The sequence below is a fragment of the Uloborus diversus genome, chromosome 10 (assembly GCF_026930045.1).
Source record: "Uloborus diversus isolate 005 chromosome 10, Udiv.v.3.1, whole genome shotgun sequence".
Classification (NCBI taxonomy): domain Eukaryota; kingdom Metazoa; phylum Arthropoda; class Arachnida; order Araneae; family Uloboridae; genus Uloborus; species Uloborus diversus.
The window spans coordinates 127,621,571-127,642,573 of NC_072740.1; the positions used below are offsets into that span (position 1 = coordinate 127,621,571).

Genomic DNA, 21,003 nt, shown 5'->3' on the forward strand with positions numbered 1-21,003 from the left:
TTGAAGAAACTCTATTTGGATTCCATACTAACAATAGGGAACAGCTGAAATTAGAATAATGTTCAGTATGTGGGTTTTTTTTTCCAGCAGAAACCAAATAAGCTAGCTTGTACAATAAAGCTAAAGCATAATAGATGCCAGAAATGCAAGAAAATGAAAAATGAAAAATTTGCAGCAACTGCCCTTTACCTAAAATGGCAGTATTAACCTTAAATTGCTCTGAACAGATTTGCTCATTTGGAGACCGACTTGTGCCATGAATTGAGCTACATTTCATTCATTTGAAATCATTTTTATGAGGGACTGGTAATTTTTTTATTCCTTTTAAATAAGTCTCATTCAGATGACACTTTCTAACCATAATCTTAAACTAAGATTCAAATTGTTATATTGAATATTATAGATAAATATTAAGAAAAGTTGTACGAATGAAAAACAATAATATTGTATGATGGTATCAATTTGAGAGCTATGGTATACTTGTGGTCTAGTTATCTTATTTTTTTACAAGCTATTTGTCACATTTCTATTTTCATTGACAAATATAGGCATGATATTTTACTTATTTAGTGTGCAACAATCAGGATTTTATGTAATTAGGTAATTAGATTTAAAAAATAGCCTTTGCTTTTTTTTTTGCAATAAGATGCTTCCCCCCCCCCCCCAACTATAATTAATTGCTATTGACACAACATTTCGCTCCTTATGGATGGGTAGAAATACATGTGACAAAAAATTAATGGAAAAATAGCCCAATAGCTACATGAAAAGATACACATCAAAGTTACATAAAAAATATATAAAATGCTAGCATCAAATCATCTAATGCTTTTAATATTCATTATGATATCTCATAGAATGAGATAAGGAGAATTCTCTCTCACCTTTAATAGCAGCTTCAAAGAGTCTAAGAAATAAACTCAAAGAGATCCTATGACGGAACATTTATAATTTGGGACAAAGTAGTTGCCGAAAATTGTTCACTCCATGTTATCAAAACAGAGGATGCAGATATTGAAAAGCCGTAACAAGTTTTCTAAAACCAATGCTAACTTAGAATGTCCTAAAAACATCAGATTTTTTGATAACAAGAAAAGAGGTGAATTATTGCTGCAATGCCTCATTCCTCAATATGCCACACAACAATTCTATTCTTTATGGAATAGTTCAATTTGAATATTGCAAGGGAAATTGGAACGAACTAATATTGTATCTCATGTTTTTTCTCCAATAATTTTAATTAACAATTGTTCTTATTAAGTAAAAGTATTTACAGAATAATTAAGTAGGGAGCGGATTGCATTTAAAGTCTTTAGATGTTTGTTATTGTAATAAGTAGAAGAAACAAAAAAGCTAGTTTATACTCTCATTTCCCTTCCTTCAGTTTTATATGATGCTGAAATTATTAATTTCTGCAGAAGAGCATATTTGGACTATTATTTTAAAACCCATCATTTTTGAATGTTTTCAATGAATAAAGATTGATTTCAGAGCAACTTTGTATACAAAATATGATTTATTCATGTTAACTTTAATTTTGGCTATATTTCTTTGACTTACTACTAGAATCCGGCACTGCACTATAACAAGCTTTTTTTTCTTTTTTTTTTCAACACATGACAAAAAAATCTTCAAACACAAATGTACACAGATTTTAAAAGAACAGAATGCTTTTATCAGGCAAGATAGAAATAAAAGCTTTTATCAGGAGCTGTATTGAATTACAAATATTGATCCATTCTAAATAAACATTAAAACATTAAAAAAAAGAAAGAAAAATATACACCAAGAGCGAAAATATATATATATATATATAAAAGCTACTATCATTAATATAAAATAAATTCCTGAAATAAATGTTTTGAAAAAGAAAATTGCTAAATATAATACATTAAAACTAATACTCACCAGATGAAATTTGTGTAAAAAGAGACAAAGCACCATTTGATAGTCCAGATACAAATGCTCTAGGACCTTGAAATAATCCTTGATAAGGCAAATATATAAAATCGCTCATTCCAGCTCCAACAGCACGAGCAAATCCAGCAGGATTTCCAAGAATGTCCAATGACCCAACAACCCAGCCTTTAAAATACCCTTTGCGTTAACTTAAATGCAATGGTGAGCAATAATAACATGAATGAAAAAATTGATATTCAAATAAAAAAATTCTAGAAACAAAACATTGAAAGAATATAAAGTACCTTTAGAGCAGCTTATTTTAACATGCATGAAGTACTATTCATGCTCTTAAACTAGTACCATTATGATTCCCAGCTTGTAAAAACGCTAACAATGTTTTCATTTCTTCCATTCTTAGTTAAAAAGGTTGGATCAAAATCTAGAGAGAAATTTCCTTCTTTAGCATTGGCTAACATTGAAAGCAACCCATAATTCTGTACATTGTTTTTTGTGCAAAACTTCTTAATACAAATACAATAGTGACGACCAGCAACAGGCTCTGGGTCCGGCTAGGCTGGTCCTAGTCAATTTACAATCCCCAGTGAAGATCAATGGCCCTCTTAAAACTATCTACTCCCTTGCTCATTACCCCCTCTTACGGTAAGCTGTTCCAAGCTTCCACTACCCTGCTAAAATAATAATTTTTCCTAATATCCATGTTAGCCTGAGATTTAAATAGCTTAAAACAGTGACCCCTTGACCTGTTTTCAGTGCTAAACTTTAGCCCCATAACATCTTTCATTTTAATAAATTTAAACAACTGAATCATGTCCCCTCGGTCTCTTCTTTGCTCAAGACTGTACATTTTTAGCATTCTAAGCCTGGCATTGTAGTCTAAATGAGAAAATATATTTATTAGTATTGTAGCCCGCCTTTGAAACATTTCCAATACATTAATATCTTTCTTAAGATAAGGAGACCAAAACTGAACAGCATACTCCAAATGAGATTTTACCAAACTTCTATATAAGGGCAGAACAACTTGATTTGTTTGAAATAGATCAATTGATAAACCCAAGCATCTTATTGGCTTTGTTACTATCTATGCTGCACTGTTGACTTAACTTTAAATCCTGAATTATTAAGATGCCCAGATCAGTAACTTTTTCTGCCTGACTGACTGAACCTTGCAAATAATAACTTGTACACTTATTTCCATGCCCTAACTGTAGCACTTGACATTTCCTAACATTAACAGTCATACCTCATTTATCAGTCCACTCCGTAATATGATCTAGATCCTCTTGCAGCTGATTTGCTTGTTCTTCATTTTCTACAATCCCTATAACTTTGGCATCATCAACAAAACAATTCATGTTCCCAGAAATATTTTTATGAATATTGTTCATAAAAACAATGAACAAAACAGGCCCTGACATTGATCCTTGAGGAACCCCGCTTAAAACCTCACTCCATTTAGAATAATTTCCCCTCTCAACTACCCTTTATTTCCTTCCGGTCAGCCAGTTTTTTTACTCAAATAAAAATTTTCCCTCCTATTCCTATATCAACTAATTTGCTAAGTAGATGCGGTGCCTTATCGAAAGCTTTTTGAAAATAAATGTACCAACATCTACAGGCTTCTTAGTGTCTAAAGCCATGGTAACTTTGTCATAGAAATGTAATAAATTAGTTGCACAAGCTTTACCTTTCCTGAAACCGTACTGAAAACTAGTCAATAAATTATTAGTCTCTAAAAAATTTACTACCTTAACTTTTATCAATGTTTTAAAAATTTTGCAAACCACAGAAGTTAGACTCACAGGTCTATAATTTCCCGCACTTCCTTTAGACTCCTTCTTGAAGAGTAGTGTAATGTTAACCAGCTTCCAATCCTCTGGCACTGTCCCTGAGTTATAAGAAGCATTAAAAATATTTACAATTACATCTGCTAATTCCTCAGCACATTCAACTAAAATTTTTGGATAAATATTATCTGGTCATGGAGCCTTAGTCTCTATATTTTTTTTCAAATGAAGTAAAAGGTCATCCCTGGAAAAGACAAAGTCCTCAAGCAGTACTATAGTTTGTGTCTTGCTGGTGTCAACTGTTGAGATACAGTTATCGTTAAAAGCACTCAAAAAAAAGTTATTAAGAACATTAGCAATATCACTATCGTCCTGAATTAAAATTCCGTGCTCATCAACCAGTGGCCCAATATGACTATTTCGAACTTTCCTCGAATTAGCGTATGCAAAAAACTTCTTGGGATTCCTGTTTATGTTATCTGCCAGTCGATGCTCCAACTCTCTTTTCTGAATGCGTACCAAATACTTAAATTTACGCCTTGCCTTACAATATTGGAGCCTAGCTGCACAATGACCAGTTTCTTTAAACCTATGAAAAGCGGCTTGCTTGTAATTTAGAGTATCTTTAGTTTCCCTGGAGAACCACATCGGCCAAATTTTAGTGTTGACACCCTTTCTCCTAAAAGGAACATGATCCCCAGCCGTTTTCACTAGATTTTCCTTAAACTCGGCCCACTGAAGATTCACATCGCTATTGTCTAATCCGGAAGAAAAAAACTGCTTTCAAACTCTGCCTAAGTGCCACAAAATCAGTACCTCTAAAATTGGGCACAAACCTAAAATTCTCTACTTTGTGCATTTCAAATTTAATCCCAAACCTAATACTGTTGTTGTCACTATCTCCAATCTGTTCCCCTACACATAACCATTGAACAGAACCTTCAACCTCACAGAAAACTAGATCCAAAATCACGTTCTGTCAAGTACCTTGAGTTACAATTTGATCTAAGAAACAGTCACTAATTACTTTCGAAAATTCCTCTTCACTGCTATTACTGTGGTAAAAATTATTCCAATCAATTCCTGGAAAATTAAAGTCTCCCATTATGATGACTGACCGCTTGCTTGAAATGTCACTAATAATACTAAACATCTGTTCATCTTGACCCTGGTTTAAGTTGGGTGGGTGGCCTATAAATGTTCCCTAAAGGTAATTTTTTGCCCTTATTGCTCATCAACTCCAGCCAAATCATATCAATCTCATTAGGTTTATCATTAATTACCAATTCATTGCAAGTTAAAGTGTCTTTGACATAAAATAAAACCCCACCACCTCTTTTACCTATTGACAGACCAGATTAGGCAAATATGATTTTTAACTGTGAAAAAAATGCTAAACATAAAAAAAAGATAAAAATATAACTAGTTACATCACAGGGACTTGAGAAGAAAAAATACACATCCCAGAAAAAACTTGTCTTAAAAACCTCATAATTAACCTCATAATCACCAAAAAATATTTCACTAAGCATTTAGTCAACACAATCCCAAATTCATATGAAATATTAGCAGTTACAAAACCTAAATCTTTTTGCAATCTTGAACCAGATAGACAGAAATGTTACTAATGTCACAATGATGTTATGTTTGAATTAAAGACTGCAAGTACCTAAGTTCAATAGTGCAAAACTTCTGCTCTATTTAAGTTAAGAACAAACTTCTCCCCAGTTCATTTGCTCTTTTTGCACTACAGTGTTCAATGACTTGTGGCTGAATTGAACAAATTGTGTTGAAGAAATATACTTTGGTACCAAGGAGCAAAAATGTGCTCTAACCCAAACACAACATATAATAAGCCATTCTTGAGCTTCCCAAACTGATACTTTTGGCTATATTGTTGCCTAGAAACATGCTATGGAATATACTTGCAGCATCTTTAAAGTTGTTATATGATAAAAGAGACAGTTCCTTTACCACCCATAAAACTTCTGCAGTAAATGCATCTTCCTTCAGAACATAATTTCCCATTGATAGCGCATTTAGTGCTTTCTTCGTGTGTATCATATACTTGGGAAGAAAACTGATGCTATTGATTGATTTTGGATCAAAGAATACCTGCACAAAAAGTTGCTTTTTTCTGTTATCAATGATAGCCCAATGTTTTTTACTCATTGCATGGCTTGTCCTCCCATGTATTTCAGGTAAAATGTGTTTTAAAAAGATAACAAGACTACAACGGGCTCTATATGCATCTGTAGTAACAGGTTCAATTCATTCAGACCACTGTGGATTTAGTTTTCTATCTGACCATTTAAAACTTTATTCCTTTTTTCTCAACATTTTACACTCACTAATACATGTATCCCAAACACCAACCTGCATTGAATAAAATACTAATCATAGCAGCCCTAAAAGCAACAAATATTCCTATCTTCTCAGCTGCTCTCTTAAATTTGCTCAAAATCACCCAAAAATCTCATCTTTGCCAGTGCATTTTTCTTGAGCGACTTTCCAATCCAGCTAAAGAGAGCATGCCAAGCAGGGGCGTGCACAGGAGAGGAGAAGGTACACCTGTTGGCCCAGGCCCGATCTTTAAGGGGGCCCAATATTTTTAAAACTAGGGTTGAAATATAGGAGTAAACAATATGGAGGGGGGCAGGAAAAGTTATTTGTGATGGGCTCCAAAATTTCTGTGCATGCCCCTGATGCCAAGCTCTCATTAGCCACATTCACAACATACTTTTCAACCCTCACTTTTACCTTTTAAATCCCCTCACCGGCTCTGCAAAAAACTGATTGAAAAATTCCCCATTTCCATGTAAAAAGGGGTTTTCCATTGTACCAGAGAAAGCGGTTTTTACCCAGCAAGTAGACGAACTTGTTTCACATAATGCATTCTGAGTAAAAACTCCGCTTTCACTCCAAAAAGAAGCAGGGGGAGATGAATTCCACATATACCCCGCAAATAACCGGAATGAGATGAAAAGCAGGTTTTTTCTGGGGTCAAAAGTGCCCTTCAAATCAAAGTCAATGGTCTAGATTGAGAGATATGGCAACATAGAGAAGTTTATCATTGGCTACTTATTGTTCTAACGATTTTTATGCACTGATGCAAACAAAAATGCATCTTTTTACAGTTTTCCTGGTTATTTCTAGTTTTCCAGATTTGAAGGTAAAATTTGTGAAATTCCTTGACTTTTCTCTATTTTTTGGGGACAAAAAGAATTTCATTCCACAATTCCAGGTTTTCCCACAGTGTATCAACCCTGCAAAACTAAGATAATACTTTAACTATGAATTCTTGATTGAATCTTGAATTCATTTGTGCTCAACTAAAGTCTCTATCATATCAAGAAAAATCTTAGTCAAAAACATCTTGAATTGACACTATTAATAGGATCAGTAGCAAATTTTTCTATCATATATCATTGACTTTTTTATAGCATTTTAGTCACTAATTATAATTGTGAGTTAACTACAATTTTTGCCTACTTTAAAAACCAAAACAATTTGATAAAAGAAGCTATGCATGCAAACAGCACTGCAGTTTACACGCAATTTTACAAGTGATTTCTTCAAAAAAAACTCAAAGTTTGATTTAGATTTTAACCAAGAAATAAAATGCAACAAATAAATGATCTCTTTTTTAACAAAGAAAATATTGATAAAAGATTTCTTAGCATTTTCTTTCACTTCTAAATGTAATAACAACCCAAGTTTTCAATCAACCCAATTCTCAATTGCAACAGTCAATTTTAAAAGTCTCCTGAGTGACCTTTTAAACTAGGGTTCTAGTCTACTAAAGTAAGAATAATATTATTGACCAAGAATTACAAATAATTTTACAAAATTAATAATTTGAAAAATTACAATAGATGCCACTATCAAAATGAACGCAATTTTTTTTCATTAAAATGTTCTACTGATAAAAACCTCTAGAAAATTAGAACCTTCAAAAAATACAAAATATGAGAAAGTTCTACATATGGCTTACCAGCTCTGAACAAAGCTCCAGTCAAATAATGGAGAACAAGCATTCGGCCGACTTCATATGGAGTAGAAAACAAATTCTTCTTTTCAAAAGGTTTAAAACGAAGCATTGACTGTTCAAGTGAAAGATAGATTTTCAAAGAAGCATGTAGACTCAATGAAACTTCTGAAATTTCAATTTTCAAATTCTGAAAATGAATAGGATTGACAAATGATTCAGATATAAAAGTTAATTCTCTTGGGAATTCCACATCATTTGATGATGAATAATGCTCATGACATTTAGTAGCTATATATGATTTCCATAAACTACAAATTCGGTAATAGAAAGTATCTTCCACATAAAGTGATAAAGGTAAAACTCTTATGCTCAGTGAATTAAAAATAAAATTGTGTTCCTCAGAACCTAACTGAACAACTACATTCATTATAAACATTGAATTTTCTCTAACTTTGTTTGGCAAGAATATATCACTTCTTTCTGCTCTCACAGATGAATTAGCATTTGAGGCAATGTACTTTTGCAGTATCACAGGAAAATCATATACTATATTATTTTCCAAATCAATTTGATTATCAAATTGAACATGCTCCAAACACAAAGAAATATCTTGAGCATTAGACTGAAAGTTTTCACTGCTTGGTCTGGAAAATAACAGAACGTTATCAATGTTCAACCGTAAAACCTCTATGCTTTTATTTAATTCTTTTAATTCATCACAAATTTTTAAGCTAATGTGAATAATTCTTGCATTTATGTATACATGAAAAGGTAATTTAGGTGTCATAAGTTCTTTTCTGTCTAGAACTTTGGAAGCCTTAGTTTTATTTATGTACTTAAAAACATTTTTGCTTTGATCACAAATATCTGCTTCAGAACTACTTTCCTCAACTGAAGAGTTATGAGTATTAGTCTTTGTAGCTTGAGCTATTCTAGTTCGTATTTCTTTAGCTGTCAGCTCAATGCGATTGACAGAATCAATAAACAAGTGAACAGTATGACCTATCTGTTTGCTTTGAATCATGAAGTCACATACACCAAGGATATGTACAAATTGCTTATCAATGTCTATTCCAAAAGGTGCACTCCATAAGTATTTATTATCCATGCTCGTGATTCCCAAACACAGCAATGGTACTTTATCTGGAATATTAGGAAACATTTCTTGGATAGCTGGGAACATGTAATATGATGAGCTATTTGTTTTCAATAAAGGAACTATATATGGAGTCTGTATTTCTTCAAAAATTACATTTCCTGAAAAAATAAACAAATAAGAGTTCAAAATTAACCCAATTTTAATACAAAAAGAAATCACTAACTGAAAATGAATTTTTTACAAGTAAAAAATATTCAAGAGCACTTATACATTCCATTACTATATGTAGTTAATTGTAACAACTCATTCTGGTTCTAATTATAAGTGCAGTCTCGATAAATATTGCAAATGTAGGCAATCCATGACTCATGAGTAACTTTTAGAGGACTAGCAATTTTTCGAAATTGAAGCTCCAGAAACGCGATTCTTGAAGACTTTCAATGATGTTAGGGAGGGAGGAGTTCTCCCCAGAAACATTTTGAAGCTCAAGCGCTTAAAACAAAATTTAGCCCGATCTTGAATGATGTTGGCGAAAATGAAAGCTGGAGAACCCTCCCCTAAAAGCTTTTACAAGTTATTTTTTAAAAAGTGGTTTGTAGACGATCTTTGGTAACATTAACAAGAGGAAGAGGAGTGGTTTGGAGGATCCCACATTAAAAAGTTAATAAAGAATAATCACATAGCACTGTATAAAGCCAGGTTAAAACTTAAATCTATTTTTAACTTAATGTGCAATCATTAAATGTATAACATTTTATCAGACACTTGCTAACACATATCACTTTTCTTTTCCCTCATGGGGGCAGGGTCTGATTATTGCACAGGCCAACTAGGCCCCCTTCTTCCTAAGAGGGCCCCAAATTATTTAAAGAATTACATAGCATTCTACCTACGCGAAAAATATATGTATTTTCAAAATAATAAAAAAGTAATGACTTGCCAAAAGGAAAAAAAAATACTTTTTTATTTTTATTCACTCTGCCAGTAGTGAATTTACCATGTCAAAAGTATAAGGGGTCCTAAAGGGGATTCATAAATGCTCATGATAAATGATTTACATAGTTCTTTGAGAGAGAGAGAGAGAGAGAGAAAATCTGTGATAGACAAAGGGGCCTACAAAAATGCATTTCAACGAGCCTCAAACCTGTAAATCAGTCACTGCATTCCGCTATTGAGTTTTCATGGGCCTATAAATTATTGTGGGCCTAGGGCCTCAATTTTAGTTAGTCGGACCCTGCATGGGGGAAGTAAACACATCTAAAAAGACGAGCCCATTATGCTAAATGAACCTAAATATTTGGTATACACTTGATATTTTTGAAATTTTCGGGGGTGGCCATGCTCCCCCCCCCCTCCCTCTGGCATTGTTTCCATTCTTGTTAGATTTCACATGAATTACAATGAAGTTTCTTTTTCAATTTAAGCTAGGAAAAGGGTTTTAGAAAACTATGCTTGAAACTTTCTGAGTGTGGTTTTATGGCTCCCCGGCGTTATGTTCTTGTTAGAATTTGAGGAATAATAAGGAATTTTTATATTTAGCTCTAAAAAAAGGTTTTTAACTATTTTTGAAACTTCTCAGGATAGCCATGGCCCTCCTCTCATTGTTTTAATTATTGTTAGACTTTGTATGTACTATAAGGAAAATTTTTTGCATTTTTGCTTAAAAAAGGGGGATTTTAACTATTTTTCAAATTTTCTCAGAGAGGACCATGGCCCCCTACCTGAATCCGCCCATGAGAAAGCCAAAATCAAAGAAAAAATGTCTAAAAACTTTCAAAGATTTGTGAGACTGAATGGATAGTTTCTTCAGTAAAATGCACTTCAACAATTCACAACAAAGTTCCAGAAAAGTTTTTAAATGTGCATTTGGATTCTAATCTTTGTTACTTATATTTTATTTTACTACTTTCCCAAATATAAATTTCATGAGATATATCTAAGGACTTTCATGCAAGATGGCATATCGCATCAGTTTTTAATTTCTAAACTGGTAAAGAAAAGGCATGACAGTAGAAGATTGTTATAAAACACATCTTGTGAGATCAAAGGCTATGCTTTATACTGATTTTTGAGTTATATAGATCATTTCAAATTTAGGAAATATTCAAAACATATCAATATATTTGCACATCAGAATGTATAATGTTCATTCCCAAATAAATATGTTTCATAATTAAAAGAATGTGCATTATCCTGCACTTTGGTTAGTTTCATGGTTTGTAGAGCAGTTGCATTTTCAAGAACAATCTGGATGTTTTGTACTGTCAACACTAATTTACATTTTAAAGCTGCGAATTATGATGGGAAGATGAAAAATTGTTTTAAAACAATATTTGCAAGAAAATTTGTATGCTTTCAAGGTTGAATAGTTTTTTTTTTTAAACTGCAAAACTTATTTACTTGTAAAAAATTGTGCAGTTTATAGAAGATGGCATTATATAGGTCCGCATTATAAGGGTATTCTACTGTAGTAACCATCTTTTTGTGCTATTCAAGAAAAGTCTAAATTAGAATAATAAATAATGGTCAGAAACACATGACTGTAGACATTCCGTACGTTCGTAAAATTTCAAAAAGTTGGTGCAAATGTACGATCTAATATACATTTGATGTATGTACATTTTTGAGTGCTAAAAGTTGACAGAATGCTGCCTTCGTACGATAGACATTTTTCAGAATGTCCGATTTTATATCTTTTCGGTAAAAGTTACATGAAAAACACATTTAAGAGAAATTCAGGAAGTAGTGTATAGAGGAGTTAGCAAGATCCAACTTGGATGAAAAATTCATTGGACAAAATCCTTAACAACTGAGCTGCCCTCACACAACAATTAAGATGCATAAAAATAATTTTTCATTTTAAAAGAACAATGTCACTTAAGCATCACTGGTTAAATCTAATTTTGTAACAATGAACGATCTCTCAAGAAATTTAGACCAAAATTCAAGTTCCAGACCCTTCGAATAGAAGAATAATTCAGAAAAATGTAATAAAATTGAAATTTGCATTTCATGAGTACATGTCTAGGACAAAATAATAGGAACACCTGGTCAAAATTGAGTCTTTCTTCGACCACCCAATAAAAGATCGCCACGTTTTGCACTACAGTTTGCCACCAAGTGGAGGTGGTAGGGAAGGTATCATTCAAGCATTTGACAGTGTGAGAGTTTCGTGGAAAATTTTATATTTAGCAAGGTGGGATTATGTTTGATCTCTCCAATGTGAAAAATTGCATGATAATTGGGGCTTGTCTTGCTGAAGCGTCAGTGCCCAGAACAGCCAGTCTTGTGGATGTTCCAAATACCACTGTATCAAGGGTTATAACAGCCTATACAAATCTGGGGAAGTGTGTTCGACAAAACACAACAGTGGGCAAATTCGGTGTTAGACAAGTGTTGAAGAGAATTTTCTCCCCAAAACGCAAGATTACACTGCCACAGAAAATGTCTGAGATGAATACAAACCTTCACAGCCCCGTATCAATGAAAATTATTCAAGGGGAATTACATGCTGCATACATTCATGGCAGAGTAGCTACTTCAAAACCATTAGTTTTGACACAAAATGCTATGAAGAGACTACAGTGGTATTGAGATCACATAAACTTGACACAGCTGCTATGGGAACAAGCCGTATGATCTGACGAGTCATCATTTACAATATCTTGACCACCTGACGTGTGCTTGTCTGGCGAACACCAGCAGAAGCATACTATATTGACAGCTTAGTTCCCACTGTGAAATATAGAGGGGCTTCTGTGATGATGCGGGGAGCAATATCTTCCTGTGTATTTGAGCATCTTGCCATTGAGGAGGAGAATCACAGGTTAACATTTTTGAATCATTCTTGCCGATCATCTTTCCCTTATGCTTCAGACTCACTTCCCGGCAGAAGGTATGGTGTTCCAAGATGACAACGCCCCTATTCACAAGCCCCACTGTGTTCAAACATGGTTACATGAGCATGACGATGAAGTGAAACATCTAACTTGGTGTCCCCAGGCCCCTGATCCGAACTTCATTGTGCCCTTGTAGGGTTTTTCGAGAACAAAATCCGTGCTCGTTTTCCTATTCCACGCACTTAAGAACAGAGTCTATCATGAGGAATGGGTGTGAATTCTAAAGAACTATGATCAAGACCGTTATCTGTCAGTCCCACATTGAATACAATCTGTCATTCAGGTAAAGAGGGGCCCAAACCCTTATTAATAAAAGATTTTCATTTATTCACAGGTGTTCCTATTTTTTTGGTCCTATACTTGTATGGTGTATAAGTGAAACAAATTAAATGCATATTAATTGCTGAACAGGAAAAAAAAATTAATGTTTTAATTAAGGAAAAACACAATATGCAGTAGTACATTCAAAAAAATATGACTAAAAAATTAACAATATAAATGAAGGTAAAATAACACATACCTTCAGAAGTTACATGACTTTGCCCGTAAAACATAATCCATATCTGTTTGGTTATGAAGCAATAACAATGGACATGGATCATTCTTAAGAATAAGATAGAGTATATCTTCATGTTTATGACTAGTTATGACAAAAGGCTCTGATGAAAAGGAACTTGAACCTGATGTGAAAGGTACAGCAATAAACTGTCTGCAGTCCTTCTTCATCTTTGGATGTAAATACAAAGGGCTGCTCCAATTTAGACTGTCAGTAAATGATATAAATATGTAGAAATAAAGTTCTATGTTTTGAGGAAATGAAGAAGAAATAGAATCAGTAACATCCCCAAAACAACAAAGGATAGCAACAATCACTGCTGCAAAATTACAGATGTTTTTAAATTCAGATGAAGAAAAGTCAACCTAAAAAAGAAAAGAAATATATATATATATATATATATATATATATATATACTGTATTTTCCTGCGTATAATCCACGGATTATCTGCTAAAAAGGCAAAGTATATGAGGTGCGGATTATATGCAGCGGCGGATTATCTGTGACTTTTTCCCCCCCCCCCTCTTAACACCAACGCATTGAACCTCAATATTTTTACAGTAGGATTCACCGATCGAGACCGTTACTCCGACTGAATGTTGTTTATTTTACGAAGCATGCATGCTCTTCTTCGCTGCCTGCCTGTATGTTGGCTTTATTACGTTACTTGGATGTTCCTCTTGGCGATTCAGGTCATGTAAAATAAGCAAGATTACAGTGAAATAGGTAGCCATTTGCACAAGATTAGGACCGTTTGCTCCTTTGTCTTGAATCTTTGTTTTTCAAGTAATTAGCGTACTATAATCAAGATTTCAAGAAGAAATCACTATATTTTAGATTATATTTCAGATTAATTTTGATTATACCTTCAAAGTAATTACTTTTTCACATTTTTGGCTTGGTTGCTCAAATGGTATGTTAAATTCAAACTTTATCTTTTTACATCGTATTATTCGCGGATTATACGCCGCCGTGGATTATACGAAGCTTTTTTTCTTCAGGCCGATTTTAGGACCTGTGGGTTATAGGCCGCCCGCGGTATAATACGCAGGAAAATACCGTGTATATATATTATAAACAACAAGAAGATAAGATTACATAACAAAATAGATAAATTACATAGATGAAACCAGAACTCCACAGCAGTGGAAGTTTCATCTTAGGGTCAAAACACCAAAACATTATACTAGAACTAAATGGAGGATCTCCAGTTCCGGAAAAAGCTAGTATTCAGGAATACATTGGGGGTAAATGCACCACATGTGAAAAATGAATGCAGATTTCTGGAACTAAGACCTAGATCTATTTACTGGGGTTTCGTCTCGGTTATTAGAAGCGAAAGGCTATCAATAATAACCCTCCATTGTACCACCAGCAAAAATTCAAAAGTCTTTCCTATGTGTCCAGTTTCAAACTAAAATCCATGATCATCATGTCAATATTCGTGCCAGTCGATAAAAATAAAATAAAATTTTTAGATACATTTTTGGTACGTATTAAACATTCTTTTATTCATTTTATGGATTTTGTATTGCAAAAAACAGGCAGAAAATTGATGACCATAAACACTTTATATTTATTTGTGAGTAAATGGTAATAAAATGGGTGATGTGGAGAAAAGTGAGAAAACTTAAACGTACCTTTTTATCTACATTAAAGCTGCATAGAAGATATAGCTGCAAATCTTTACTTGCTTTAGTTAAAAATGAAATCTCAGGAAAAACTGTGATGATGATAATACCTTCTTGAACTTCAGCTTTTATTTTCAACAAACAAGCCTAAATAATATAGAAAAATTAAAAACAAGCAATTTACTACAAATAAAGCTTTTAAAATTATGAAATCACAAGGAAATTTGAGCAAAATAAATACATTTAGTTATTTAACCCGCGAGGACGCGCAAGGGGGTGTTTGGCACCCCACACAACTTTATTATTCGAACTTTTTAAGTTCCCTTATATGAAAATGGATTAAACTCGGTGTAGCTGGTTTGAAGGTCACTTGCTAATGGTGGGTAGGTTTACTGTGTGCATTCCTGCAGCGGTTTGCTGGAATTCCTTATATGGGCTGTAAAACACCCCGTTGAGCGTCCATGTAATTCTGATTTTTGTCAAAAATATCTCACTACATGATGTATGGAGAGGATACGAGACATTTGCAAAAGCTTTAGGATGAAGTTTCAACTGATGATCAAACGATAAATGAATCTGATGAGCAGCCTGAAAATAGTGTTAAATTATAGTCGCCATATTCCTGATAGTGAAACTGATGATTTATCTGAAGATGCCAAAATAATTGGTTGTAAAAATGAAATTTTATCCATTGGAAAAGATGTTCAAACAAACAAATGATAGAAAAATATCGTTCCAACATAAGAACACCGGAAAAACATTTAGAAACTCCTGGGAAATACAAAGCATAATATTTCAACACCTTCAGAACCATTGCCAATTTTATTCGATGTAAACATTCAGAATTTTCTAATAAAGTCTACTAATACCTTTTGAACATATTAGATACAATTTTACTCGATAAAGAAATGTTAATGATGTCAGCAAAGATGAACTATTGGCATTTATTGATTAGCTGCTTATTCTACACCTTGGATTCCAAAGGGAAAAAATATTTTTTTTTTGTCCCTTCTAAACATAGCTAACACCAACTGCTGGGATTTGCTGTTCTAAATCAAAGATTCTCAAATTAGTATTTAAATAAAGAGGACACTATTCATTAAAGACTAGGTCGTTCAACTTGTCAAAAACCATGTGGATCAGAGAGCGATGTCAGGCATCAAACAAAAGTACAATTTGAAAAGTAATTTTTCAACGGAGCCAACTCCAAAAAAAAAATGTGTCATACGAGTGCTATTAGCTGTGTGGTAGTAAGAACAACCAACAAATCTTGTTTGTAAAGCCTTAATTTTTTTCGCAAAAAATATTCTAATGCCATGTGTATGGAATGAATGCATCAACTAATGTAAGTGAGTATTTTAATTTTTATCTTAATTTGGTGAAAATCACTCATTAAATAGGTTGATTTGCAAAGTTTAAAGTAATAATTATGTTTGGCATAAGAAAGTTTTAAAAAATCAGTGAAAGAGAAACTTTTGCTCAGTAAATTATGGAAATTCTCCACTGGGGTGCAGGACACCCCTTGCGCGTCCTCGTGTTCGTCCGAGTAGCGCGCGTTCTCGCGGATTAATAAATTATTTGAATGCTAATAAGTTAAGGAGCATGCTTTGGAGTATTAATGTCACAACACAAGGATTTTTCACTCTTGCTTGCACCAAATTTTGCTCGACATTTCCTCATTTTCATTTAAGTATGTTCATTTTTTTTTCAAGGTTCATTTTCTAGTGCCATATTAAGACTGAAAATAAATTACATATACATTTACAAACAAATTCCTCTTTCACATTCAATCCTCAATATGCACTTGTTAGTATGAAGCAAGCACTTCTGCAGAGAACAATTAAAATAGGAAAAAGCATTTTGGTGTTCCTTTAAGGATCGATTTTCTGTACATGAGAACTTTGAAGTTTGTGCCTTTTTTCAAATTTGAGAAATTTGAAAAGCTAAAAAGTAAGCAACTTTAGCAAACATATGGCATTCATGCCCAATGTGAGCATAACTATTTCTAACATAAAGATTAATTCGATAAAGGTTCGTCACAACATCTATATCTAAAAGACAGTGAATCATTCGTATAATAAACTTTAATGGACCGTGAATATTGATTGTTGTAACGGGAATTTTGCTGAAATGGAATTCAAGCAAGATAATGTAATACGACTGAACATTTATTTTGCTGAAATGGAGATTTTGTTGCATTGGTATTTGCTAATGATATTTTACAGTAGTTTTACTTTTCCTTTTTCACTTCAGCGATCCAATCAGAGCCACCCTCCAGTCAGCATCCCCAAACATATTGATTTAGAGTGGGAACTTACAGGACTTAGTGTAATGTATAGTATCAAAACACTAGCAAGTAGCGTGAGAGCATATTCCTGTATAAGGTAAACAGAAATAAAATTACAGCAATAAAATAAATGAAAACATATTTACCCGTTTATCTCCTATTTTTATCACAACACTGATTCTGCCACTGTTAGGAATGTACAGCAAAGAACTTGGATGAACAGTTGAAGGATAATTGCTGTTATTGGAAGCATCATCTACTTTTAAAAATTGAGAAAAGAAATGTTTTCCATCTTCCAGCACACTTAGTTGAAATCCATCCTAGGAGCAAAAAATACAAAATGTAATTTCAAGTAACTAAATATTTTATTTCTTTGCAAAAGAAACAAAGAAAATAAATCCACAAACAGGTATGCGCAAAGTTTTTTTCCCAACAATACATACCAATAATTTATTCACACACAAACATAAGTATTATATTCGCAAAAATTCTAACCAGGAACGAATTAAAGCTTGGATGAAGGGCTTGCTTAAGTTCTTTCAGACATAAGTGAGTCGTACAATTCCAAACTACAGGCAATGAAACCAGGTGACTGAGAAAATTAATTCTATATATTTAAAATATAAAATTTTATTGTTTCTACTGAGACACTACAGCCACTTCCGCTAAACTGTTCCAAGTGCCCCTAATCCAACAAAATTAAAGAAAATTTCCTAATTTCCAGATTACTCTGAAATTTAAACAGCTTAAAACAATTACCCCTCCTCCACTTTCTGAGCAAAAATTCAACCCATTAACATCTTTCATTTTGATAAATTTAAACAACTGAATCATGTCTTCTCTGATTCTTTGTTCCAGTTAATACATATTAAGACTCCTAAGTATGGCATAATGATTTAAATCTGAAAGTCCCCTCACTAGCCTAGTGGCCCCTCTTTGAACCCTTTAGAATGAAGAAATATATTTCTTGAGACAATGAGAGCAAACCTGAACAGCATACTCTAAATGAGGTCTTACCAGGCTTCTATATAAAAGCAGAAAAATCTTATTAATTTTAGATGAATGCTTTCAAAATCCAATCATTTGCATATCACAGCATTTTCTTGTGTAAATTTCAAGTGTTTAGCACAATGCCTTCTTGTACACATTAAAATAGCAATTTTAATGGCCAGTAGTGTAATTGTTTATTTTTCAGATTTAGAGTTGCTTACTTTGTTTATGTTGTACAACTTTTTAACAATACTTTGTGATCTTCAAATCACTTCAAGAGAATCGAGTTTTATTCAGTTTGGAGTTTTTAATAGATCTCTGTCCACTGCTGTACCCTCTACACAAATGTATTTCTCTTTCCTGAAATTTAGCCCTTTCTTTGCTCATTACAGCTTTTTCTGGTACCCTGCTCCAAGTGCCCACAACACTACGGAAATAGCACTCTTTTTTTCCAATTTCGCAGTTAGTCTGAGATTTGAATATCCATAAACAATGAACACTTGCCCTGCATTCCATACAAAAATTTAATCCATTAACACCTTTTATTTTGATAAATTTATGCAACTGAATCCTGTCCCGTTCTACTTTCCTTTCCTCCAGGATTTACAAACTAAGCCTTTTAAGTCTGGTATATTCTAAATCAAAAAGTGCGTTTACTAGTCCTTCTTTAAACACTTTCTTATAAAGAAATATCTTTCTTGAGACAAAGAGCTGAAAACTGAACAGTATACTCCAACTGATCAGAAATCTGAAATTTCAGGAATGCTAATAAGTGAGCACAATCATTTCTGCTCCAGAAAATATGTATAAGGGGTATATTTAGTTAAAATATGTGAATAAAGTTAAAATTAATCAAAAAATATTTTTCACAATAGTTTTAAAGTACTTACACTTGATGAAGTAGGCATAGCAACAGAATTAGGAGGCAACATCCATTGAATTTCACCTTTCTCAAATAAATATAGATCAATATTTAACCTATTCACTAATATTACATAAGGCTTAATGTCTACTAAAAGAGAATTCAACCCAATCCATCTTTGCACACGATCAACCTGAAAAACATAACAAATATAAAAATGAATGTTTCAAACTGTAAAGCATGAAAATTTAAGACAGGCTGAACTATGAATGCCACGATACTTCATGCTTAAAATAAAACTATCTTAGACAAATCTTCAACTTGAATACGAGACAAATTCCAGTCACAAGGCAGAATGAGATAAAACAATACAATAGGGCACCCAGAAAAGCTACAACAGAAAAGAAACACCATTTTGTGATTGGTGGCAGTAAGTTGTCCACCCTCTCTTAAATTTCAAGTGCATGTACACATCAAATCCAAAAATGAGTCAATTTACCAATTCATGAGTGAGATAAAGTCACATACAATGCTTACTTCATAAAATCAAAAATAACAGCAATTTACTTAAATGTGATGACAAAAGAAATTGCAGTTAAATGTTAGCCTATAATATTGCACATTTTTAAAGTTTATCCTACATAAATGTTATTAGGAGTTAAAATCAACATAAAACTCCAAGTATGGTATAAATCACATGCCAATCTTCCTCAAATATATACAGTTTTGTATGATGAAATTAAGGTCATAATTTTAAAAGTTGTAGCAAAAAAAAAAAAAAAAAAAAAATATGGCTGAGACTAGTACAAACTGCAGAGTTCTTATTTATTTACTTATTTTGAAAGCTTTTACTCTTTCATTAGCTTACATATGTATGGTTTCAAAAGCATCTCTTACAACTTACGAGTCATAAATCTGAAGTTTCCTCTCTTCATTCTAGCTATCAATTGAGCTGATGTATTTTTTAACAATGAATTTAATATACATTATTCAAACCTACTGACTAGACACAAAATGCTTACTATAGAGCTTTTGTTATTTTAGGTGTAAACAGTTTTTAAAGTAGTAGATCAGATTACACTTGTAATTGTTGTGTAAATATTTTATTAAGTATTTACAATAATGATTTATCTGAAAATTTGTGTTTGGCTGCTTGATTATTTTGTCCCATTTGAATGCTAGAAAACTATTTTAATTATATTTAAGAATAGATTTTGGAAAGTTATTAAAACAACTTTTGATAACAGTTTCATTGAAATATTCACTGCTGAAAAAGTTTTATGTTTTTTCACCTTTAAAGAACAAATATATTAATGATTATTTTGTGCTAACAAAATGACACTGATAATTTAATTTCCGCAATTGCAGACTTGACGTTTTCCAACACTTTTGTATGGGAGGAGGAATTCGAAGGAATGCTTAGAAAAAAGGCCACCGAGTGAGATGAAAAAAAAAAGCTCACATTTATGTCTTAATACATTCAGTAAAACTAGGTACTATATTGAATGTGTTGAATGTACAATTGGCCTACCTTTTCCCTATCCCATAGAAAGTTTGTCTTGCATGTACTGAATATTTAATAAAACTAAAAACAAGATAGCACTGTGTAATGGGTTGGATTTCATACTCAGGATCCATCCCTCCAAGTGGGATCACCCTGCCTTCTTAAATGCTACAAATAACCAATCCAAAATGAGATTAAAAAAGACCTCTTAAATTACCCCTCTTTCAGAACCTGCCCCCACCCCTAAAAACATCCAGAGGCACAATCAGCATAATGAAATCCTTCTCATTTCACATCTTATTTGTATTGCACAGAAATAAGCTTTGAAGATGAGATAACTTGCAAGTAGCAATGCTGATGTGAAAAGAAACAAAAACATAGAGAAAGAATAAAGTAGGGTCCTCATTAGTTTAGTTCACAAGTTCTAGAATTTTTCTTCAGGGAATTTAGTCTCAATAGGGTACATTGAACAA

At 32.9% G+C, this 21,003-nt stretch overlaps 1 protein-coding gene across 1 annotated transcript in view; it reads right to left on the reverse strand.

Moving 5' to 3' along the window:
• Positions 1-21,003, reverse strand: part of LOC129231174 (intermembrane lipid transfer protein VPS13B-like) — a 174,463-nt gene that overhangs the window by 12,273 nt on the left and 141,187 nt on the right. Inside the window, 8 exon segments of the mRNA XM_054865421.1 lie at positions 1,909-2,085; positions 7,705-8,958; positions 13,220-13,253; positions 13,255-13,425; positions 14,897-15,034; positions 17,206-17,262; positions 17,321-17,494; positions 19,055-19,219. Coding sequence (XP_054721396.1) covers positions 1,909-2,085; positions 7,705-8,958; positions 13,220-13,253; positions 13,255-13,425; positions 14,897-15,034; positions 17,206-17,262; positions 17,321-17,494; positions 19,055-19,219 — 2,170 coding nt within the window.